Source organism: Vulpes lagopus, chromosome 1 (assembly GCF_018345385.1).
Source record: "Vulpes lagopus strain Blue_001 chromosome 1, ASM1834538v1, whole genome shotgun sequence".
NCBI classification, from domain to species: Eukaryota; Metazoa; Chordata; class Mammalia; order Carnivora; family Canidae; genus Vulpes; species Vulpes lagopus.
This window is the reverse complement of record NC_054824.1, coordinates 144548484-144572441: the sequence shown is the minus strand read 5'-3', so window position 1 is coordinate 144572441 and position 23958 is coordinate 144548484. Positions and strand designations below refer to the sequence as shown.

General features: G+C 57.6%; 3 protein-coding genes across 3 annotated transcripts; 1 reads left to right on the top strand and 2 right to left on the bottom strand.

The window, feature by feature from the left end:
* The first annotated feature begins 3465 nt into the window (after positions 1-3465).
* MEX3A (mex-3 RNA binding family member A) lies at positions 3466-11331 on the top strand. Its single transcript, XM_041723405.1, has 2 exons — positions 3466-3919; positions 7444-11331. Exons 1-2 carry the CDS (start codon positions 3466-3468, stop codon positions 8547-8549), a joined length of 1560 nt encoding a protein of 519 aa, XP_041579339.1. The 3' UTR covers positions 8550-11331.
* A 2499-nt stretch (positions 11332-13830) lies between these two features.
* On the bottom strand, positions 13831-19661 carry RAB25 (RAB25, member RAS oncogene family). The gene is made up of 5 exons (XM_041724192.1): positions 19345-19661; positions 16552-16747; positions 15224-15417; positions 14578-14658; positions 13831-14180 (listed from the first exon to the last, which is right to left on the bottom strand). Exons 1-5 carry the CDS (start codon positions 19385-19387, stop codon positions 14053-14055), a joined length of 642 nt encoding a protein of 213 aa, XP_041580126.1. The 5' UTR covers positions 19388-19661; the 3' UTR covers positions 13831-14052.
* A 1699-nt stretch (positions 19662-21360) lies between these two features.
* Positions 21361-23884, bottom strand: LAMTOR2 (late endosomal/lysosomal adaptor, MAPK and MTOR activator 2). Its single transcript, XM_041764752.1, has 4 exons — positions 23678-23884; positions 23355-23517; positions 21750-21839; positions 21361-21539 (listed from the first exon to the last, which is right to left on the bottom strand). The coding sequence occupies exons 1-4, from the start codon at positions 23743-23745 to the stop codon at positions 21483-21485; spliced, it is 378 nt and encodes a 125-aa protein (XP_041620686.1). The 5' UTR covers positions 23746-23884; the 3' UTR covers positions 21361-21482.
* Between the last annotated feature and the right edge of the window lie 74 nt (positions 23885-23958).

Below are 23958 nucleotides of genomic sequence, written 5' to 3'. Positions count from 1 at the left end.
ACCAACACTGATGGAACACCTAGGAGCACTCAGGCGCTGTGCTAGGGGCTAGGGGCTCATTTTTCCATTTCAGAGATGAGGAAATCGAGGCTCAGCAGGAAATGATCATCCAAAGGGTAGAACTGGCAAGCAGCATGTTTGCCTCCAGAGGCCTGCTTCTCCCTCAGACACCATGAAGCTTCGAATATGCAGTGAGGTCAACACACCCTTACTGAGCTTCTGCTCTGGGCAGGACTGTGTGCCGGGCAGTGGGGGGCCAGGTGGTGGGCGATGACAAAGAGGAGAGACAGTCCTGTCCTCTGAGTCCCTGAGTGGAGGAATATGCCACCTACATAATTCTGGTCATAAGGCAGACAGTGGGGGGGTGGAAGGTGGGCACAGCTGTCTGCTTCCAAGCAAAAGTGTTTAGCTAAGGCCCTCAGCCTTAATTCTGGATTGGGCAGGCAGATGGAAGGAGGAAGAGGAGGGCCCTTGAGCAGAAACCTAGCTTGGCCAACACAAGTGTCAGCGGAGGGGAGTCCCTTGAACAAAGGAGGCCATTGGCCTCTGGGGGGAGCCCACAAGGACTCATCAAAAGCCAGCCCCATAGAACCGGGCTCCTCTGGGTGCCCACCCTTGGGCTCCTCAGCCAGCTGGGCAACCAGGGAGTCCCCACTGTTGATGGACATACCCCATACAGTGTGCGTGTTCACCCACGCCATGGACCCAAGTCCACTCACACACACACACACACACACACACACACACACACACCATGCCCTCCAGGGGCACACCTTCACATTTGCCTCTCCCACCTTGGATATTTGTCTGGAGCCTCAGCAGGACCCTAAGGATGGACACATGGTGCAGAAACACACCCCAGGGGCTGATGTCTTTGTTGGTTCCGTGAGGTGGGTCCAGCAGGACCTCCGCCTTCCCTAGCCCACTCCGTAGTCTACCCCTTCCCATTCAGCAGCTGTCCTCCCCCCAACACACACACACTTGTTTGGGTCCTTTGTTTTCCACCCTGGCCAAATCCCCAAGGCTTCTTTGGTCATTAACCTCCTGCTTTAATTAGCTTACTGGAGAGGAAAGTGGGAAACAGGACAAATTCAGGGGTGGGTATCAAGGGGGAATCTCATTTCAATGGGGACGGGAAGGCTCAGACCAGCTGGTGACAAAAATGCCTGGCACACAATAAGTCCTATGCAACTGTTTGCTATTTCTATCAAGGTGAAAAACAGTCATCTGGTCCACTGAGCAGGAGCCCGCGCCCAGCTGGGGAGAGCTCCGTAATTCCCAGGCGCACAGGTCCGCCAATCCATGTCTCTGGGGCAGCAGGAGAGGGCACAAGAGCCCATCTCTCTGCTTCCTCTCCCACTCAAGCCATAAAGCTTGTTGTCAATGTTGTGTTAAATCTCCAATGGGGGAGGCACCCCTGCCCCACTCTGGGGTCCTCCGGGGGTTCCTTGCCATGGCTCCCTTCCCTCTAGATGTCCTGCTGAGTGGGAGCAAAAGTCCTGCAGTGTGCCAAGCCCTTGTGAGATCCTCCACTCTGGCCCACACTGTCCCATGGGTGTCCACATCCACTCTTTCCAAGAAGCGACTTAGGGAACTGGGCTTCAAAGCTCAGCCCCCACAGCCTCACAGTGCCAGCTCTGTGAGGTCATCTCATGTTTCCTGCCTCCAGGCACTTTACCTCACAAACCAGTTCAGATTTTTGGTTTCCAAGGCACTCCAGAAAAGGACACCTTACTACTGTGGCTCACCCACCCATTCTTATAAAATTATTTTGGGAAGTTCTTAAAGCCCACCCTCAAGGCCTCAAGCTGCAGTGCCACCCTATCTCCTCTTGGGAAAGGCCCAGAGATAAAAAGGGTGACAAAAGAAATGCTGGAGATACGGGGTAAGGGGAGGAGAAAAGATTGCAAGATGCTTCGACTTCCCTGAAGTCCCTCTAGAAGTACCCAACTGTCCAATTCATGCCTTAAAAACTTATTTTTACTTTCACCAAATGTCCAGAGTCCAAGGAGCTGAATTAACGGGCTTTGCGGGGAGAGGCGGGTGAAGCCAAGTGCAATGATGGGGAAGGCCAGAGAACAAATTACCCCCAAGGCGTGTGTGGACGGCCGGGGCCTGAAGGAAGTTTGGTCCCCAGTCGACCCGGGCTCTCCTCCCTCCTCCGGTCCCGCCCCGAGATCTGGGCTCTCCCCCGAAACTGTGAAGTCACATCTTGCTTTAAGACTCCCACTGCCTCCCCGCCCGGCCCTCCACCCGCCCATCCTTCGCGGCCCGCCGGCTCCCCTGGCCGCTCGGAAGGACGAGAACTAACACTCACCTCCCAGTCGGTGCAGCTCAGATCTCCGAGACTGGGGGGCGGGAGGGTATGGGGGCGGCTGGCCGCTCGGGGGAGGGAGCGGACCCCGTCTTTGGCCGGGGGGTCCCGCCCTCCAGCCCCGCAGCCCATCCTGGCCTCCACCGCGCGCACCGCCCGGCGGCGCCCGCATCGCGCTGCGGGCTTTGTCTGCTATGCGGAGAGGGCGTCCCCGCGGCCCGCAGCCGGGACGACTCCGGGGAGGGAGGGGCGGGGAGGCAGCGCGCTGGGAGGGGGCGAGGCGGGGAGGGGGCCGCGGCCACCCAGCTGGGCGGCTCCCGCCCCCTCGCCCCCTCATTACCATAAGAAAGGGGGGACCCCGGGCAGGCCTGGACAGGGAGGGGGGTGGGGGTGAAAGCGGGCGCGGTGATGGGGGGAGCCCGTCTGGGGAGGGGGCGCTCGGTTAGCCTTTTCCAACCCGCTCCGCTTCCGTCCCCCGCGCCCGCCCCTCGGAGAAATTAGGGACCTCGCCTTCCACCCCGCCCCCCGCTCGGCCTCGGAGCAGGGCTAGAGACCCAAGGCACGTCCCCATCCTCCGCCGGGCGCGGAGCCCGAGCCCGCACCCCCGAGGGCGGGAAACTACAACTCCCGGCATGCCCTAGGCGCCCCCGCGCCCCCCCCCCCCGCCCGCAGTTCCATGCTGCTCCATCCAGTTCATTTAAAACAAAAGAGTTTGAGCGCTGGAAGGGGCTGGGCTCGACTGGGGGCCACTGGGCGCCGCTCCCGGACCGGGGCTCGGTGCGGGAGCCTGAGGGGGGCGTCTGGACGGCGGGGTCTAGGACCGCCCGGGTCCTAGGCGGGAGGGGTGGGGGCAGAGATCCCGCAGCCCCCCGCCCCCCGTCACCCCCGGAGCGGAGAGGAGAGCTGCTTCCTCGGTTTTGCTTCTCTTTCCCCCCACCCCCACCCCGGGGGCTGGGGCGAGGGGAGTCGGGTTACAGGGTGTTTGGGGAGGGGGGCTTAGGGGGAGGGTCTATCTTTCTATCTCGCTTTCTTCCCCCCTCCCCAGTTCTTTGTTCCCCCCTCCCCACACGCCCCCCTCCTCTCCCCTCCCCTCCTCTCCTCTTTTCCCTTCCACCACCTCTCTCCCTCTCTCCCCCAGCTTTTGTTTCGCCATGCCTAGTCTAGTGGTATCTGGAATAATGGAAAGAAATGGGGGCTTTGGAGAACTAGGATGTTTCGGGGGAAGCGCTAAGGACCGAGGGCTGCTGGAAGACGAGCGCGCCCTTCAGCTGGCTCTCGATCAACTCTGCCTCCTGGGTTTGGGGGAGCCCCCCGCCCCCACGGCGGGCGAGGACGGGGGAGGTGGGGGGGGCGGCGCCCCCGCGCAGCCAGCCGCCCCCCCGCAACCGGCCCCGCCGCCGCCGCCCGCGGCGCCCCCGGCCGCCCCGCCGGCGGCCCCCGCGGCGCAGACGCCCCAGCCCCCCACCGCCCCCAAAGGGGCCAGCGACGCCAAGCTCTGCGCTCTCTACAAAGAGGCCGAGCTGCGCCTGAAGGGCAGCAGCAACACCACCGAGTGTGTCCCCGTGCCCACCTCCGAGCACGTGGCCGAGATCGTGGGCAGGCAAGGTAAGCGGGCGCCGGGACCGCGGAGAGGGACTGGAGTGGGGGGCACCCCATCCCAGCACGGAAAGTTCATTTCCTCTCTCCTTGCCCGCCTCTGGCTCTGTCCCTTCCCTACAAAGGGGGACCCGCCCCCTACCCCGATTTCCAAGTGCCACAAAGTTCCCAGCTACCCCCAGCCGGGACTGTTCTTCAGATCCTTCCTTCCCTAGGGCTCTGCTTTTAGACAAAGAAATATCCCCTCCTAGAGAGAGGGAAAGGGAGGGGATCCTTCTCCCAATCCTGGGAGGCTGTCCGGAGGGGATGTCCACTCCTAGCCAGAAAAGCTGGTAGAATGTGCAGAGTTACTCAGAAGCCCCTGTTCCGGGATCTGTTAGTGGGTTGGGGAGGGGGCACCCCTGGGACCCCCTACAGCTGGAGTTACAGACTTTGGGGGAGACCTGGCTCCGGAAGCTAGACTGAGTATCTGTCTCTTTGTTGGGCTGAGTGCAGGAATGGAAGGGGGTGTGGCTCATGGGAGGGTCCCAGCCCAGGGGAGAGGTGGGGAGGGGGGGCTGCTGGGAGGAGGGAGTCCTGTGGTCACCCACACACCAAAGTTGAACGGTGGTGGGGTTTTGGAAGGGGTGCCTCCAACGAAGTGCCACGTCCTGGCATGGACCTGTTCTCCTCCCTCTCAGGCTTTTGTTCTGGGCTGGCTACAGCCAGGGGCCAGAGGCCTGGAGAGGGGTCTCTGGTAGTGTGAGAGTAGGACAGGGCAGGAGGGGCCATGCTGGGGGGGTGAGGAGCCTTCACGTGGAGGTTTGCTTAGAGGGCGTGTGTTTGGGTGTGTTGTTGGGGTGGGGGGTGTAGAATTAATCCAATGTAGTGTGTCTGATACCACACCCTCCTCTGCTCCAGCATCCCTGGGCGGATGGGGGTGGGTATGTTGGTGAGGGTCCAGATTGAGCAGACGGGATCTTGGGGACCCTTCCCTCTCCCAGCTTCCCAAAGGGGAGTCGGGGGGGAGGGATTTGGAAATTGCAAGGGGGCTGGGCTGGGAGGTATGGGGTGGGGGAGGAGCAGGGGAGGAGCTGTCCCACAGTGGGGAACAATAGAGAAGCTGCATTCCGGCTGGGAGTGAGGGAGGAGGCCTGCTGCTGGCAGGGGGGAAGAGGGGAGGCAAGCCAGGGGGGGCCCCTACAGCACACCCCACCTCATCTACCCGAAGTGCTTGGGGGTTGGGGGCATTTTGCGGGGAGATCCAGAATGGAGGAGGGGAAGATGCCACTCCCCTGCACAGCCCTCATCCCCCTGGGGCGCTCCATCTCTTGAGATTTCTGGTTCAAAAAGTTGGATTTCCTCTTGTTGCCAGAAACTAGGGACCCAGAGCCCTGGAATTGGGTGGGGACACCGATATCTTTTCAGGGGTGTGGGGGTGGGACTTGGGAGGCCCCAGGATTTCATGGAGTCATTCTTCTGCCTCTCAGCAGGTGGGCCTGTCTCTCATACAAGTGAGGCATTTCTCCTATTTGGAGAAGAGAAGCCTCCCCGAGGTCCTTAAGTACAGGGAAGTCCACCCTCTCGTCTAACCTTCCTCCCCCGCTGCTGTGCCAACATGCCTCTTTCTGACCTCTACAAAGGTGAAGCCCTGTGGTCCTCCCTCCCAGAGATGCTTCTCCAGAGTTCCAAACCCCAGGATGAGGCCCACCCGTTCCGTACCTCTGGGACCCTAGCTTTTCTTCTTCTTCTCCTGCCTGGCCTGTCTGCCTCACCCCAACCCCCACCCCCACAGATGCCCAACTCTCTCTTAAGTTTATGGGATCCAGAACTTAGAGCCAGTCCCCAGGTGCTGACCAGGCTATATGAGCAGAAGTTGTAGGAGAGGGAATCACTGCTGCTCATTCCTCTGTGCCTCACACATAGGACAAACATGGACTGACATTAAAGCAGTAAGGATGTGGGCTTGACAACAGGTAGGACTTCTCAACTGCCAAGAGGTCTGAAGACAAAAAGGGAGGAGCAAATTCTCCTTCCTGAGGTCTCTTGAAGGTGAGGAGCACTGCTTCCAACCCACTCCATCCTCTCACCTGCCAATCTGGTGGGATTGGAGAAGAAGCCATCTGGAGTGAAGCAAGGAGAGGAAGCCAGTGAGAACTTCCCTCAGGCCTGTGGCTGGAGGGCTGGGGCAGAGTCAGAAAGCTCTGACTGCTGGCCTTGGTTTGGGGGCGGGAGAGGGCCTGGGGTGGTGGGATGAGAAAGGGTACAGTGAGTATGTACCTGGAGAAGGGTGTGAATGTGTCTACATGTGCAGGGGGGCAAAAGTTGTGGGCGTGCAGAGGAATGTGCCTGCTGAGGGCCATGGATGATGGAGGTGGGAGAGTAGAGTGTATGATGGGTTAGAACATGGGCTATCCATGTGTGTGTGTGCATGCGCGTGCACCCTGGGTTTGCACCACAAATATTGTTGAGATAATGGCACCCAGTACATCATGGCTCTTAGGTCCATGTATGTGCAAACTCACACACGTGTGGCATGTGTGCTTCGAGAAAGCTCCTGAGCCCGGCTGTGTGGGAAGCTGGTAGCAGGGAGAGGGAACGGAGGGAGGCCCAGCCGTCGGAGGTCTGCAGCCTTGAGAGATGCTGTGGCAGTGCCAGCCTCCCTGACTCCTCTCCTCCCTTCTCTGTCTTTGTCTCTCTTTGTCTCGGCTTTCCTCTTTCCCTTCCTGCCTCTCCCTGCAGTGTCCCAGCTGTAACCCACTCCTGCTTCAGAGCACCAGCGTGGGTCCCTCCCCTCGTCAGCCCCCATCCCAGCTCAGCTGAATCCCCCTCCGGAGCCAGGGTGGTGGGAGTGTCCATGGGGGTCAGGTGCTATACCTCACACATCAGTATTTGCATCTTCATACTTCTTCCCTCTCGAGACTCTAATTCTCAGACCTTTCCGGGTCTCCCACATTCTGCCAGTTTCTGCAAACTTGCTATGAATTTGGGGCCTTCTCAGAGACACTAATGGGTGGAAGTCATGGGGGGTGGGTCATAGATCATACAGCAAATGGGTGTCAGGGGTCTCTGAGTAGACTGGAGGACACTCTGCATGAATGCAGGTCAAGTCAGGGTTAGGTTGTGGGGTCCAGTACTTTGGGGTTCTATGTTAAGATCAAGGTCAGTGACAGACGTTGGTGGAAGGAGGGGTGTATGATGAAGTGATCTGGAAGTTTGCGAGCCGCCAGGACCCAGTATAGAAATTGAGGTAACAGCACAAGGCTGGGAGAAGGTCATAGGTTTGAGGTAAGCGGCTTGTCTGGGAGGGTCAGTGATAATTTTCTGGCTTCAAGGAATGATTGGTTTAGGAGGGCCCTGAATGGAACTGGGGAAAAGCTGAAATCTGTGGAAATCTGTGGCTGACGTTGGGGAGATCTGAGATATGCAAGTGACTATCGTGGAGCCACCATCCAGGAGCCGGCTGCTCCTTGAGTGGGGAGCAGGGGTGGAATAGCCCCAACGCAGACCTTTCTGGCCTGTGAGCTCCCTTCTCTCTCCCTCCCCCATCCCAGGCTGCAAGATTAAGGCTCTGCGGGCCAAGACCAACACGTACATCAAGACCCCGGTGCGAGGCGAGGAGCCCGTGTTCATGGTGACTGGGAGGAGGGAGGACGTGGCCACAGCCCGACGGGAAATCATATCGGCAGCAGAGCACTTCTCCATGATCCGCGCCTCCCGCAACAAGTCAGGCGCTGCCTTCGGCGTGGCGCCTGCCCTGCCTGGCCAGGTGACCATTCGCGTGCGGGTGCCCTACCGCGTGGTGGGGCTGGTGGTGGGCCCCAAGGGCGCGACCATCAAGCGCATCCAGCAGCAGACCAACACGTACATCATCACGCCAAGCCGCGACCGCGACCCGGTGTTTGAGATCACGGGGGCCCCGGGGAACGTGGAGCGCGCGCGCGAGGAGATCGAGACGCACATTGCAGTGCGCACGGGCAAGATCCTCGAGTACAACAACGAGAACGACTTCCTGGCGGGGAGCCCCGAAGCTGGCCTGGACAGCCGCTACTCCGAGGCCTGGCGCGTGCACCCGCCAGGCTGCAAGCCGCTCTCCACCTTCCGCCAGAACAGTCTGGGATGCATCGGCGAGTGCGCCGTGGACTCGGGCTTCGAGGCCCCGCGTCTGGGAGAGCAGGGCAGCGACTTCGGCTACAGCGGCTACCTGTTCCCGGGCTACGGAGTGGGCAAGCAAGACGTGTACTACAGCGTGGCGGAGACCAGCCCCCCGCTCTGGGCGGGCCAGGAGAACGCCACGCCCACCTCGGTGCTCTTCTCCTCGGCCTCCTCGTCTTCGTCGTCCTCCGCCAAGGCCCGCGCCGCGCCGCCGGGGGCGCACCGCTCTCCAGCCGCCTCTGCAGGGCCGGAACTGGCCGCCCTGCCCAGACGCCCGCCCGGAGAGCCGCTACAGGGCTTCTCCAAACTGGGGGGCGGCCTGCGGAGCCCTGGCGGCGGGCGGGACTGCATGGTGTGCTTCGAGAGCGAGGTGACTGCGGCGCTGGTGCCCTGCGGACACAACCTGTTCTGCATGGAGTGTGCAGTACGCATCTGCGAGAGGACGGACCCGGAGTGTCCCGTCTGCCACATCACAGCCACGCAAGCCATCAGAATATTCTCCTAAGCCCCCTGCCCCTGGCCTCGGGGTCCCTCCCCAGGGGCCTGCCCTGGATCTGTTTTCCACGGGGTGGGGGTGGGGTTTGGAAATCAGTGATCTAAGGGGCAAGGTGCTTAGAGATACTCGCTCCATGGGGAGGGGGAGGGGAGGCGACGGTGGCTGGGGGGTGGGTGGGCCGCCTGGAGAGCCTCTAGTTGCCCCATCCTGAAAAGGAGGGAAGGGAGCCAGGCAGGAAGTTTTACTAGAGTTACAACTCTGATACCTCAACACACCCTTCAATCTGGAAGCAGCTACGAGAAACTTTTGTTTTGCCAGAGGTGGCCGTTAAGGCGTCCTGACCCCCTCTGTCTAACCCCATCTCTGTCACACTACCCCTTCCTCTGCAGAGGGGGAATCACCATCCATATCTAGAGGTGCTCTGTCCAACCCTCCAGCCCTTGCTGGCCCTGGCCTTTGACCTCTTCACATGACCCTTTAGACCCTCCACTGAGAAATCCAGTTTGGGAATCTGCTCCTGGATTTCCAGTGGCATAAGGGTGTTGGGGCCCATCCAGAAGTCTGCACAGATTCTCTGGGGTGGGAGGGCATGTCAATCCACAAGGGACTCAGTGTTCATCTCCCCACAGAGTTGGGTGCAGGGATCCAGAGAGTGAGCCCCTCTCTGCCCCGCCCACCCCTGCCCCGCTCCTCACCATCTTTCCTCCTGTTGGGCTCTCCTCTTCCTTCTTCTCTTTCCACCAGCTGTCCTCTTTGCTTCCCCCTGATGGCTGTGGCTCCCAGCCCTGCCCTTCTCAGTCTCTTTCCTCCCTCTCCCCCTCCCCCTGCCCCTTCTAGTGCAGCTTTGGGTTCACCACCCACCTGGGAAGACCTAGGGGAGAAGAGCATTTGGATGGACCCCTCCTTTTAATTCCTCTTCTGGCATCTGGAGGCCCTCCCCACTCCTCCAAAGAAACACCCTGAATTCTTGATGGAATGTATCCCCAATCTCAGTAAAGCTTGAGGAGGGGACAAATGCTGGGGGTACATTAAGGGTCAAACATCTGCCTCTCCCATCCTTGGGCACTGTATTTAGGGAACAGTTCTTGGGCTGGAACTTCTGGCGGTGGAAACGGAGAGTCAGGCTAGTGTCTGCTGTGCAGGGGGCAGGGAGGAGCCTGAGGCAGGTAGAGAGGCTGGTGGACCTAGGGTCTGCCCCTCCCATGCAGCTCCCACACCCAGCCGCCCCCCTCTCTGGACCTGACCCGAACCCAACCCCTATTAGCGAGCAAATCATGAAGTCTCTGTCCCCCCACCCCCATTGTGGCTGAGGAGAGAGGCTGGGTCTTCAGAGGGCGCTGGGCCGCAGACCAGGCGGGATTGGGGTGCAGTATGGTCCTGTATTGCTAACAGGCCTAGCACCCCCCCTCCACTGCTTCCCTAAGGCTCACTGGGGCTGCCACCAGCCTCCCACCCTTCTGGTTCCGCGGGCGGGCCGGGAGCAGGTGGGGGATGGGAGTCCCTGGGGGTCCCAGGAGATTCTTGTATATAGTGGAGTGGACTTTTCTAGCTGATCTGTGAGCACTCTTGCTTGGAAGTCCCATTCTATCTGATGGAGAGGGGGTGCAGGGATGGAGGTTCGGAGGGGGATTTCCTCCTCTCCTTCCTCCTGTTGTGAATTCACCCACCTCTCCTCGGCCGACCCCTCCACACCACCAGCCAGGGAGGGGAGAGGAAGGAGGTCACAGTCAGGAAAGTGGCCTGTGACAACTTCCCTCCTTCCCGCCAATGTGAGCCATCCTGAGATGTCTGTACAATAGAAACCAAACCAAATGGGCGCCCTCGGTCGCTGAGGGGGGTGGGGAGGGGGGTGGGAAGAAGGGATGTCTGTCTGTCGATCCCCCTCCCCCTCTCCACTTCTTACCCACAAAGGCAGAAGACTGTTATGCTAGGGGGCTCAGAAAATTCAGTCCCACCCTTACAAATCGAATCGAGCCAAACCTAGAAACCAACGCAAAACACACATAGTGAAAGACAAAACAGAGGAGAGAAAGAGCGTGAGAGGGAGCGAGATAGGCGACCAACACAGAGGAGACAAAACAAAAATAGCAAAAAAAAAAAAAAAGCAGTTCTTTATAATTTAATATTCTATTTTAATAAAGGCGTTTATTACCGTATAAATGTAGCAAAGAACCTGGGCTAATATGAAAAAAAAAAGACTTTTTATTAGGTAATTTATTATATGAAAAGGATATTTTATTTTATGATAAAGTGATCCTTAAAAAAAATAAAAAAACTTTAGAAGGTTTAGAATATATGTAGGGAGAGAAGAAGAAAAAAATACATTTGTATTCAGAGTTAAATCTTAAAAAAAAAAGTGTTTTTAATATATGTTCGGGTTTACGTTCCTTTTTTCCCCCACTTTTTTTTGGGGAGGAATGTCATTTGCTTTTCGTGGGGAGCATCCTGGGATGTGTGGTGGAGACAGGGGGGCTGGGGGAACCTGGTCCCTCTGGGGCCCCGCTAGTAGATTGGATTTCACTCCATGGGCCCCCTCCCCGCTCCCCTCCCCCTCGGGGGAGCCGGCAGAGCCAAACAAAGAAAGGGATTAAGGAGAAAGGAAGACGCTTGGACTGAGGATCCTGGGCTGCCCCCCCTTCCCCTGCCCTGTCCCAGGGGCAAGTGAGGAGGGGGAAGTCCAGAACTGAGGCCTAGAGGCCTGTGGGAACCCTCAGAGAGGTGCGAGAAATTGTTTTGTTTTGTTTTGTTTTGTTTAACCAAAAATGAGAGAAAGAGAAGAAAAAGAAAGACCGAGGGGTTTAAAAGAAAAAAATACTACAAAATAATAATTATTAATAATAATAATTCAAATTTATTTCATATAATCCTAGAGAAAAAGAAAGAATTACTAGTTACTTAGTAGACGATATTCAGATAGCTTAAAGTTTAGTAGCATCGAGGGCCCCTGGGTCCAGTAGAATGTATAAAAGTTGTAACGAAAAGGAAAGTAGATGAGGGAAGCGGTCAAGTCCACCCTGCATGTGAGGAATCCCCCCCCCCCCCACGTCTCCAGGTACCAGGGTGGGAGCAAGTTGCTAATTCGGGTCGGACCTTCCAGTCTGCTGGGGTCGATTCTGAGAATCCTTGGATTTTTAAATTGCAGGACAAATAGATGAGGGGCTGGGCCCCCAGGGTCTTTGAAAGATGGACACTGATCATTTTAGCCGCACAGGAGCTGGATGGGGCCAGCAGAGAGAGTGAGTGTGGTTGCCTGCACCCCTGTGCCTGGGGGCCACCACCCTGTCCAGCCCTGGTTTCTGCAGAGCAGTCCTTACTCCAAAGTGCTGTGTCCTCTTGGGGCTCTCTGGGATGGTGGAGGCTGCTCAGTTAAGACCCTCCTGGGCCTACTTCTCCCAGGCCCCAGGGAAGTTCTCCTTGAAGTGTGACCTTAATCCACCCCAGCACGGATTGATTCAAGAGCCTGGTGGGTCATTGTAGAAACAGACACGCATATACTTCCCACTTCCTCAGAGCTTCAAGAGGACCGAGGGGATCAGTCCCCTGTCCTTGTTCCCACCCATTTGGGCCTTTTGGCCTCTGTAGCAGCGGTGAGGTAACAAAGATAATGGCTCTTTACAGCATGACTGTGCTCTCCGGGTTGCTTTATTGTTTCATAGAAGTTAGACTCCAAGAAAGACTTCCCACCCACCAGGTACCGCGGAGATGCTATCCTTGGAGGCCTGGGAGAACAGGGCCCCCAGCGATATGAAGGCAGGGGCAGGGCAGCAGGGACTTTGGGGGACCCTGCCCCTAACCCTGTGTTTCAGTCCACTTCAGCCTGTAACTGTCTGGGTCGGGGCCACCCATGTGCCCTGGCCTGAGGGCACTTGTCACCCTTCCCTCAGAAAACTGGGGAGCTTGGCTTTTGCATGTGAGGAATCAACTAATGTTTTTTAGCACTTGCCTTCAACTGGCCCTGGCTCAGGGCGGATGCTCCCTGGTGGGGATGCGGGATGCGGGATGGGATGTGGAGCAGGCCTGTTCCACCACACCTGAGACTCCGTCCTGTGCCCCTCCATGGCCCTAGGCCCCAAACACATCTCCCTCTTCCTGATTTACTCTTCTCACCCCACCTAGGGAGATTCCCCCCCCCTGCTCTTTTTGTCCTAGAAACCCCGCTAGTTTGGGAAGGTAGAGTCTGGGGGGGGGGACTTCCCCTTCCTGCTGGAGGGTGCGGGTGGGGTAGGGTGGGAGGGAGACGGCCCTGGGGCAGGGGGATGGTCTCTCCACTGTAGAAAGTAGAGTAGGATTGTGGTCAGACTTAATTTGAGGCATCTAGTGAAGATACACACAAATCCATCAAGGAAAAAGTTTTCAAAAGCAAAATAAAGGCGGGAAACAAAACGGACCCATGAATAATCGAGTCAAAGTGATGTTGCACAAAATGCAAAGAAACCAAGAAGGGGGAGGGTTAATGTATTAAATGTGCTATTAAGAACTTAATTTTATTAAAAGTATTATTAATTAAGGCTCTAGCCTCTCTGTGCACACGCTGGTCTGAGCCCTGGCGGGTGGGGCAGAGCCCCTGGGGAATTGCAGCTGGGGGGGGGGGCTTCTCCAGGGTGACATGGGCCCCCCACCCCAGGCAGGACCCGGCGCTCACACCTGTTCTCCACAGCTCCCTTCCTGAGTCTCCAGCTGTCCAATTCCCTCCCTTTTCTCCCCAGGTACCACCTTCTCTTGTTGGGGGCAGGAGGTTGCAGGATGTCCTGCAGCAGTGGGGAAGGCCAGGCGGGCCAAGGGGGACCCTGCCTGGACAGCGGGCTCCAAAGCAGAGTGCTGCTCCCCACCCCCATTCGTCCCACTGGACAGTCCCTCCCTACATTCCATGCCCCCTTCCTCAGGGCTCAGGCAGCACCCTGGCTAGGAGGCTTGGACCTTCTACCTCCTGGGTACATGTGCACAGGGCTGGCCCTGACCCCCCCAGCCTCCTCCCCTCACCACTGGCATTGGAGTGACCTCAGTTCTTGGCACCGGGGCCCTGGGCACCAGATGGTGCCTGCCCGGTGATTTCCTTTGTCTCTCCTTGCAGATCCCCCCTCCCATGTTCTCCCTCCCCCACCTGCCCTGGGGGCTGGCAGAGGGAAGGGTGGGCACGTTCCCCCCCCCTTGGCACTGTCCCCAGACCACAGGGCTCCAGAGGCAGCTGACCCTGGGAGGTGGTGGGTGTTGGCGGGAGGATGGAGGTGGTGGGGAATAGGGGCCAGAGGTGAAGGGAGGCATGTAGGAGAACCAGGAGGATGGCCAGACGTTGGTACAAAACATGACTTTATTTGAAGGCCAAATCTGGGGGGGGGATCAGGTAATAGAAATGAGGGGGTTTGCAGGGAACATGAAGATAGAGCTCTGTGGGGCAGTGAGCAGGGAGCCAGTGTCTCTGACATCTGGAACCACAGAGCAGGAAAGGGTCCTGGGGCTGGGGTGGTGATGGGGCACGGGAAGCCAGTGGGGGCAGGGTTGGTGCTTGCCGGGGTCAGAGGCTGATGCAACAGGCCCTCTTCTGACCAGCGCCTGGCTCCTGCCCAGCCTGGGCACTGCCCAGAGTGATGGCATTGGTCCGGGTGCTGTTCTGCCTCTGCTTCGACACTTTGGTGAAGATCTCTGAGGGGGTGGAGGGCAGTGGCAGGGTCAGAAGCCTGAGAGCCCACGCTCCCCATACACACAGGACACTGCCTCGCTAAGCACAGGGTGTGACCACACTTGAAGGAGATTTTGCTGGAAGAAAGCGGAGTTTGGGCACCTGCATCCCTTCTACTTACCTGGGTGGAGATGGGTTAATACTCAGCTCCCTGGGAGGGATGGCCTTCTTGTTCCTTCCTCAGGCTTCACACTTGGGGAGGGGGTGCCCTACAGAGGCTTTGATGGGGGACTGGGGGGCCATGGATGGGCTGAAGAATCATCTAGGGTGCACAAGGGCTGGGTGTCTGCATTCCTACCACTGCCCACAGAGGCCTCGGGGATGGAATGGAGGTGCCAAATGGGAGGCAGGGGTTCTAACCTTTGAGGACTGTCTCGAAGGCCAGCTCTACATTGGTGGAATCCAGGGCCGAGGTCTCCAGGAATAGCAGCCCATTGTTTTCTGGCAGGAAAGGAAACACAATAATAATAACATTTACCTAATGTTTACTATGTGTTCACGCCTTGGTGTGTGTGGCTCACTTCATGTTTGAAACCACCTGTGAGGCAGCTTTGACCATGAAGGCTTTTCTACACGAGAGGAAGCTGAAGCACAGAGATTGAACAAAGGACTTGGGGCTGGCCAGGAGATGTGGGGCTGCACCACTGGACACCAGGGCCTGCATGCTTAGCCACTGCATCTTGCTGCTCTGACCCCAGAGGTCTCCTAGGGAAAGCATGACTGGAGACGGTTGTGGGGAGTGCACCTGCCACACTGCGGATCTCTTAGTCAACCACAAATAATTGCCCATAGAGACGATCTTGGGGCAAGTGGCAGGACGTAACGAGGGACACAGGGTGACCGAAAGGAAAGGCCGGGAGCTCTAAGGAGAAGGTGAAGGCGGTAGGGGGTCCCACGGAGGATGTCCAGGCTGGGGTCCTAGGGGGGGAGCAGGGGTTGGGGTGGGGGAAGTTACACAGTCCAGACAGGGGGGGGGAGGTTGGGGAGGACTTGGGGGGGCTCTCACCTGCAAACATCCGGGCCTCTTCAGTGGGCACCTCCCGGGCCTGGTGGAGGTCACTCTTGTTGCCCACGAGCATGACAACGATAGTGGCCTCAGCATGGTCATATAGCTCCTTCAGCCAGCGCTCCACCACGGCGTAGGTCTGGTGCTTCGTTAGGTCAAAAACCAGCAGGGCACCCACCGCACCACGGTAGTACCTGGGGTTGGGGTGGAGCGGGCGACTGAGGCAAGGTGAGAGAAGAGCCCTTGAGCCAAATCATCACAGATGAGCACCAGGGATGGAGAGATATGAACGCTGGGGTCCAGGGACCCAGATCGGGTCAGGGCAACTCAGGGCTCTGAGCCCGATGCTGAGCCCTCCAGGGTTACTGGTACTGGAGACTCAGAGCATCCCCCTCCTTCTCTGGCTCCCTCCTGCCTTTCTAGCCATGGCTCCCTTAGGTGTTTTGCTCTGAAGTTAGCCCTCCCTGTCCACCCATGCACCTGAGCTCTGATTAACACAGCCCCCTAGGGGCGCACCTTCGGTGGGCTCATCCTCACATGGCTCCTGTGCCATGGTACCCTCTTCTGTCCTGTGGCCATCTCCCTAGAACTAGCTGAATGTCCACCCCATGTGGCAGTCCCTGAGCTGACCATCTGAGACGTCCTGTGATAACTCATTCTTCCCATTTTAGCAACATGTCAGCTGAGGCTCAGAAGCGCTTGGTGACCAGTCTGGGAGCCATGAGTGTGTGTTTGACCGAAGCCTTGGTCTCCTGCTTGCTGTTCCTCAGCAGATGCTGTCCCCAATCACACACAGAGACCACCATCCTCACACATGGCCTGATGCTCCCTGGGAATTGTTCTGCATGGCCATCAGGAGGCAGAAAGTCCTCTGTCCCCTCTGAGTGTTTGTAAGATGCTGCTGAGGGGTACAGCCCACCCAGGTTCATGGGGAAATGGCAAAGGATGCTGAGCACAAAGCAGAAGTGAGGGCCCTCTCGGTCCCACAACCTACCCTATCCACAATCCTCCCTGACTTCAACTGCTTGAGCCCCAGGTTTTTGTATTAAGCAGGGATTAATTACAGCATCTTGGTCCCGTGGCACTTAGAAGGTGCATCGTGCCCCCTTGGACATGTAGCAGAGGCTCAAGAAGTGGTCCAGCAGCTGCTGCTTTCCACCCTAGCAGTTGGTATCACTGGGTCTTGCCTCAGCCTGTGTGGCTTACAGCACCTGGGGCTCACAGGGGCCATGGAGCCCTGGGATCCCCTCAGGGAGACCATGGCCCCATGGCCTCTCCTCCAGGGACACCCCCTAATCCCCCCCAGCGCCCCCTGGCTCCAGGCTCACGCGGAGGTGATGGCTCGGTACCGCTCCAGGCCAGCTGTGTCCCAGATCTGAGCCTTAATGGCGGCCGTGCCCAGCATGACCGTGCGGGTAGAGAACTCGACCCCGATGGTGGTACGGCTGTCGTGGCTGAACTCGTTGCGTGTGAACCGGGACAGCAGGTTGGTCTTCCCCACGCCTGACTCGCCGATCAGCACCACTGCAAGAGTGGAGACACAGGGCTGAGCTCAGGGTCTGCCCATCAGGAAAGGGAGCTGAGCCCAGGAAACTGAGCGGGGAGCCAGCCAGAAATTTCCAGACTTCCCAGGTGAAGGGCCAAGAGTTTGGGCTGCAGGCCTAGAAGGGTTCTTGGTCTGGTCTGTGGGGATGTGGCTACAGTCAGTCTGCATTTCCGGTGGTGGGGTGCCAGTATTCAGGGGGCTATGAAGTTGGCAGGGTGCATGGAAGTGGACAGGGATGTAGGAGGTCTGGGGAGGGCACACATTTCCCAACTAGGCAGTGTGACAGTGTTGTGCCTGCCTGTGTGGGAGCTGGGAGGACCTCAAGGTTCGGCACGTGTGCTGGAAGCCACTGTGCCAACACAAACGTGGGGGGGAAGCACGTTTGGCAGGTGACACATCGTGGGAGGAAGGGAAGCACTGGGGAGTGTGCAAGAAGTTAGGATACAGTTGTCCCCAAGGAGGCACACAGTTAAGAACATGGGATGGGTGTCAGACAGGCCTATCCTGACATTCTTTTTCATATGAAAAATGGCAGTAACAATACTATTTCATGGATTGTTGAGAAGTAAATGAGATACTGCCCCGGCTGTAGTGAGTGTAGAAGACTGTCACCATCAAGATTGCTCTGGGCAGGCTGGTGCTTTCATTGTCAGGTTTCCAGGGACCCGGATCCACCAGAGGGGCCCGCAGAGAGCTTCTGGGCTGGTGGGCAATGTCCAGGGCCCAGCTGTCCTCACCACGGGTGAGCTGGGGGCTGCAGCAGGGCAATGGGGGCTGATGCAAGTACAACCAATGAGCCTGAGTGAACGTCCAGGATGACAGGACAACTCCCAGGGTGGTTCTGGAAAAGTAGGTTGGTGCCCTGGGAGCCACATGTTCTGGGCTCTGGTCCCCACTCAGTCTCTCACTAGCTGGTGACCTTGAACATGTGGCTCAGCTTTTCAAGGTTCCAGTTTCCTTGTTTGTAAAATCTATAAAGCCCCCTGGAACTTGTGCAGGGCAGGAATGAATGGAGAGCAGGTGGGTGTGGGTGTGCATCCTGCCTCCCCCGCTGGGAACTTCATCCCACCTCACCTCTGCCAGTGGGTGGGCTCCTAGCCCTGCCCTCAGGCCCAAAAGGTGCTAAGACTTGGGTTTGAGTACTGACTTTTAGTGACCATTTGTCAGCCACTTGCTGTCTGTAAAAGGGAGACAGTAGGTGTTGATTGAGCACCTACTATGTGCAGGCACCATCCTGAAAGCCTTACACGACTGACTCATTTAACCCCCCAGCACAGCACCACGAAGCATGTACTGCAGTCACGGTCATCCCATTTTTACAGCCAAGGAAAAGCAGGCACTTGGGGGAGTAGCAGCCGGCCTCAGACAGAGTGTGCTGCCCCTATCTGTGCTGAGGAAGGTGGAGCCTGTGGCCACGGGAGCACCACCAGCAGCCAGACTCTAGCCGCAGCTCCCTCCGCCCCTGCCCTGGTGCACAGAGCTGCCTCGGCAGAGACTGTCCCTCTCAGGGTGGCCTGCTTCCAGCACTGCCCTTGGCTGAGGCTCTGTGACCCTGTGCAGCAATTTGGTTTCTCCCCATTTCCTCTCCCTTCCTTTCACTGGTGCTGAGCCAGATGAGACTCCTTATGTTCCAAACTTAGTGTCTGCTTCTAGAGACCCCAACCTGCACGACTAATAGTGGACAGAGCTGAGATGGGAGAGGTGAGTCTGGCTCCTGACCACAATGCTTGTAAAGCGAGAGATACACTTTGGGGTTGTTCTGGTGACTAACGACTCAGGAAAGGGCAGTCACGAGTAGCAGCACAGCCCCAGTGGCTCGAGTTCTAGCCCCAGTGAGGGTGGGGCTTAGGCCAGGAGAGGCAGCGGGGTGGGGTGGCTGGACAGGGACTCACAGCTCTGCCAGTCCACCCCACCCTGAAGGAGCTGTGGAGGTGTGGGTGCTTGGGGGCTGGGGTCTACTGGGGTCCAATGCAGGGCCGAGGGAAAGGAGCAGGAGAGATGCATGCATACTTCCAGTGTCAGTCAAGTTGACCCTGCGTCCGGTATCTGGGCCCAAAGAGGCTGCCAAGGGACAGCAGACAAGGCCCTAATCTTCGGAGTCCTCCATGTTCTATTAGATCCTATGCTCCATCTAAGCTATCTTCCCTGTCCTCACTGCAAAAGGGACAGAGCTCTCCTTTCTCTTCGTTCCTGCATGTCCACCCAGAAACAGGACTTTCTTCCTTTCAAGGCTATGCCCCCTCTTCTCAGGAGGGAAGTCCTCTCTGAAGTCTGACCTCAATCTCTTGTGCTGCAGTGGTTAACAGTTCCTAGGGACATGGCTTCCTTTGCGAATGGAGCAGAGGAGCCTAACTTGGCCCCACCCAGGACGGATCAACAGCATTATCTGCAGAAGCAAAGCATTCGAAGCAGCAGCTCCAGGACTTTTGCCCCAGTAACCAGACCCTCCCCCACTCCCTGCAGCTTCCTTTCTACTCCAAAGGAATGAGGAGCCCTGGGAGGGTCCTGGTACCAGGTAAAAAGAGGAGGGGCATTCTGACTCAGTCAGTCTCTCTCTGTACAGACCCCAACTCACCCTTGAAGACAAAGTTATAATCTTCCTCGGTTCTGTTCCCCATCCTGGTTCTGCATGGAGGGTATAAGTAGCTTCGGAGGCAGGGGAGACACGTCTCAATGCCCTCAACCCTCAGCTCTCCAGAGACCCGGATCTGCTGCTCCACTCATTGGGGGTAAAGAAACCTCCGCAGGCTGTGGGCTTGAGGGCCGACTAGAGGCTAGGCAGGGCCTGGGAGGCTCAGCTCTGGCAGGTGGGGGTGCTGCAAGGAAGCCAAGAGGACGGAAGCTGAGAACAGGAAGAGCAGGCAGCAGAGACCTGGGGCCCAGGTGGGTGGAGAGAGGATGACGTCAGACAGGTTAGGCAGGTTGGGTGTCTGCTCTCAGCGGGTGCTCCCACGGTGGCCTGGCGGGCTGGGACAGGGAGGGGGGGCAGAAAGGATGACAGCGGGGGTGGGGGGAGCTGGGACAGGCCCAGGAGGACCTTCAGAGAGCCAGCTCTGGACTAACTGCATGGTGCTAGGGCTCCTGGGACCAGGGACCTACCTGAGCAGCCACCAGTGAGAAACAGCCTGTCAGGGAGCAGAAACCTGCTTGGCCTCCTGTTTTTCCTTCAGAGCCTCTGGTGGGGGGTGACTGGGGCCACCAGGGGAAGGGCTGCTGGGGCGAGGGGCTGAGGCTGACAGGTGCCAATCCCCTTGCTACAGTGCAGAATTCTGGGAACCACGTCATGGTTCTGCCCCTCCCTACAGCCCAGGGCCTGGGATGGGCAGTGTTCCTCACCCTGGGTGGAGCAGAAACTCGAAACCCACCTCTCCCCTGGGATGGGTCCCTTCCTATGGCACTGGGCTAGGAGCTGCTAGCTCCCTGTCCAGATCTGCTCTAAGGATGCCAGGGAGGGGGAACCTGGAGCAAAAATGGACAGTTGGGGTGAGGAGTCTGAGTGTAGGCCAGGATCTGGAGATGGACGCCTCCTAATACTCTCTCCCCAACATCCAGGTCTCCAAATAGAGCCATATTGACTGCAAAGGGCTTCAAGATTGGAGGGTCTATGTGAGTGGGGGTGGCCCCTCTAGACAGCTGTGCACACTCTCACCCACAAGAGCAGAAAAGGCATCTCCCCAGGTTGGGGCTGAAGGTCACTGGACTTGCAGGGCCCTTTTTCTCTGCCCAATACAACCCCCAACCAGTCCCCCACCAGTCACAGCTCCTCTGCAATCACTCCCAAAGGTGTGCCATTCAGGTGGGTGAACACTTGCTCACAGTGGCAGGGCCCAGATACTCCTATAGCTGAGAGGCCGAGGGCGCTGAGGCACTACCGCTGAAATGACATGGCCATCAGAGGGCAAGGGAAGAGGTGGGCCTTCAGGACTCTCCTGAGCAACCCTTGCTCCCTGCCACCTCCCTGGGCTCCTCCTGTTCAAGAAGATAGTCATCAGGGGCTCCTGGGTGGCTCAGTCTGTCTTCAGCTCAGGTCACGACTTGGGTCCTAGGATAGTGCTCTGCATCAGGTTCCCTGCTCAGTGGGGGAGTCTGCTTCTCCCTCTTCCCTCTGCCCTTTCCTCTGCTCGCGCGCGCGCGCTCTCTCTCTCTCTCTCCCTCCCTCCAATATATAAACTCTTTTTAAGAAGTAAGTAAAATAGGGGATCCCTGGGTGGCTCAGCGGTTAGGCGCCTGCCTTCGGTCCAGGGCATGATCCTGGGGACCCGGGATCGAGTGCCACATGGGGCTTCCTGAGTGGGGCCTGCTTCTCCTCTGTCTGTGTCTCTGCCTCTCTATCTGTGTCTTTCATAAATAAATAAATAAAATCTTAAAAAAAAAAGAAGTAAGTAAAATAGGGACGCCTGGGCAGCTCAGTGTTTGAGCGTCCGCCTTTGGCTCAGGTTGTGAATCCAGGGTCCTGGGATCGAGTCTTGCGTTGGGCTCCCCACAAGGAGCCTGCTTCTCCTTCAACCTGTGTCTCTCATGAATAAAATCTTAAAAAAAAAAAGTAAGTAAAATAAATCTATTTTTAAAAAAGAGCAGTCACCACATAAGATAGGAGTTAAAGTTTATTCTTGGAAAAAGCAAAGTCCCCCCCAATCCAGAAAGGTTCCCAAGGGGGCCCTGCCCCTGTAAATGTTCATTTATCTTTTTGACCCCAGCTTCAAACAAGGATCATTACGATGCTGCTACTTGGGTAAGGGGCTCCTCCAGGTATTGCACCAGGGCCTGGGCCTGCAAGAGGGGAGGAGAAATCAGGACCGTACACGGCCTGCCACTAGAGGGACCCCCAATGCAGGCCCACTCCTGGCTGAGCACCCCGCTCCCACCCACTCCTAGGGTCAGTCCACAGCCAGTGACGGTCATGAGAGGACTCCAGGACTGTCGTGAGGTGGGAGCAGGCAGCCAACAGCACAAAGGCTAGGCCCACGGTTGTCTACACACCTTGGCCTTGAGCATTCCGAAGCCCACCGTCTCCTTGGCGTACATGCACAGCAGAAGGTTGGCCACCCGGGTGATGGCAACGCGGCCCTCCTGGTGGGGGTGACATTGTGGGATATGATGTCCTGCTTGGCACCCTTAGCCCTCTTTCCCCAAGAGGTCCTCTTCAGAGAGACTACCTTCTTCCTTCCATGCCCTGGGCATGGCAGGAACTTCAGAGGAGGGGCTCTGGCCACAGCCCTGGACGTGGGGTCCTGAGCTCAGACTCCAGCATCAGCACAGCGTCTAACTAACCAGCTTTCCCCTGGAACACTCAATCCCCCGGACACTTGGTTTCTCTTTCTGTGATCCCTACCTCTTCCTAGTTGATGAGGGTGCTAGTACACAGGAGAGTTTCACAACTGCAAAGGGCTGTCCAAATGGGTGATGTTATTATTATGGGTTAAACCCAAAGACACCGTAAGGGGTGTAGGAACAAATAGCCTAATGGATAGTTCTCTTTCCCATGGTAAAGTTTCTCAAATTGTAGATCTGACTCTTGGGTTCAATCAATTAAGGAGACGGATCAGTATTGAAAAGACGGGAAACAGAGTGTATCACATGTTATAAGGGAAGTACTATTTCGTGAAACTTTTGTCTTAGCTGGGGGGCATGGGCTCTGACTGAAAAGGTGTTTCTTATGGCTGTGATGTGGACAAGGCCTTGGAAAGCTATTGCCCTATAGCACCAACTCTAGGTTAGGCACCAAATACAAGTCATCAACTGAAATGAAATGGCGTCTCTGGTCAGGTGTGGGGGGAGGATGAGGTTGGCAGCCCAGTTACAGTAGAAATCCTTGGGGGAAGAGTTCGCTCTTGGACCTTTTCAGTTTGTTTCAGCAAACTTTCATTAGGCCTTGACAGCCACATGGCTTGCCAACTTCCTTCAGACCTTTAATGAAGTGTTGCCTTTTCAGAGACACTGTCCCTGATACACACCCCACCTAACTTATGTTTCCCGTAGCATGTTCAGTATCTAACACCCTACTGCTTTGACTTACATACATATTTTACAGCATATGTAAAACTGTAAGCTTCTGTAAGAAACTAGGGCTGCGGTTTTTGTTTGTCCTGTTTACTACTTTGTCCCTAGTCCCCAGAACACCCCAGGGACCTAAACATTTGTTGGCCAAACAAATACAAAGGTGAATGAAACAAGTTTCTGTTTCTGCAAATTCAGTCTAATGGCCACTTCCCCTTTCTGGACTTTGGTGCCTTCTTCTGTAAACTAGGGTCCGGCCTACAGTTTGGAGACTCTGGGGTGACAATGCCGTTCAGTTCACATCCTTTCGTCTGATGTTGAGACCCACCCTGTGAGCGCACACGCGTGTGGGGGTGAGATGCGGTAAGGAAACTCAGAGAGCTGCAGTGGCCTGCCTGCCCAGGCTTCCACCGACGACCATGGCCGGCGGACCAGAAGCCCGGTCAGTACTAGGTGGTCGGCTCCCTCCTCACCACTGCTTGCTGCAGCAGACCAGCCCTCAGCCACCCTCGGAGATCCCAACCCCAGGATGCGGTCCAGGTGGCCCCATGGCACCCCTCGGGACAGGGGGTGGGCCCTTCTCCGTACCATGCAGTCCATGAGGATGAACTTGAGATTGTCTTCGTTAAACGCCTGGTTCCCGTTGCGGTCGTAGGCGGCCCAGATGTTGCTGGCGATGGCCGCGGTGACCCGGGCGTCCGTGTCCCCGTAGCCGGAGTAGGCCAGCAGGGACCCCTCATTATTCAGCAGCCTGGCGAGCGGCGGCAAGGGATACAGATGGGCTGGGGGCGGCGACAAAGGCGGCTGCGCTCTCAGCCCGCCTCCCTCCGGGCGCCTCGAGAAAGCGGGGGTCAGGGCAGAGCGCGCCCCCCAGACCCTCCCTCCCCGGGGCCCTTCCCGGCCACACTCACAGCGTGCTCTGGACACCGCCGGTGTTGGCCTGGCTCAGCACCTGGGTCAGAGCCTTGGGACGCAGCATGCCTGCGGCTCCCAGGTCTGGGCTTCCACGCCAGCCCCTGAGCTGCCTCCCGCGGGCCTCCGCGGGAGCCTCCCCAAACTCCGGAGGTCCCGGCCGGGCTCGGGGGCGGCGACGCAACGCCGCCACGCCATTCCGCCGCGGGGGGCGCCGGGACTTGTAGTTTCATGCGGCCTCGCGGCGCACCCTGGGAAGTGCAGTTCGCCTTTCCGGGGG

Bases quoted from the DNA above. Each gene is read 5' to 3' on its own strand.
- MEX3A (XM_041723405.1), top strand. From the start codon at position 3,466: ATGCCTAGTCTAGTGGTATCTGGAATAATGGAAAGAAATGGGGGCTTT. The intron at 3,920-7,443 runs GTAAGCGGGCGC...CCCCCATCCCAG, and splicing joins CGAGATCGTGGGCAGGCAAG to GCTGCAAGATTAAGGCTCTG.
- RAB25 (XM_041724192.1), bottom strand. From the start codon at position 19,387: ATGGGGAACAGAACCGAGGAAGATTATAACTTTGTCTTCAAGG. The intron at 16,748-19,344 runs GTGAGTTGGGGT...CCACTCTTGCAG, and splicing joins TTATAACTTTGTCTTCAAGG to TGGTGCTGATCGGCGAGTCA. The intron at 14,659-15,223 runs GTGAGAGCCCCC...CTTTCCTGCCAG, and splicing joins AGAGGCCCGGATGTTTGCAG to AAAACAATGGGCTGCTATTC.
- LAMTOR2 (XM_041764752.1), bottom strand. From the start codon at position 23,745: ATGCTGCGTCCCAAGGCTCTGACCCAGGTGCTGAGCCAGGCCAACACC. The intron at 21,840-23,354 runs GTACGGAGAAGG...CACCCCCACCAG, and splicing joins TCATCCTCATGGACTGCATG to GAGGGCCGCGTTGCCATCAC. The intron at 21,540-21,749 runs GTGTGTAGACAA...CCCCTCTTGCAG, and splicing joins TCGGAATGCTCAAGGCCAAG to GCCCAGGCCCTGGTGCAATA.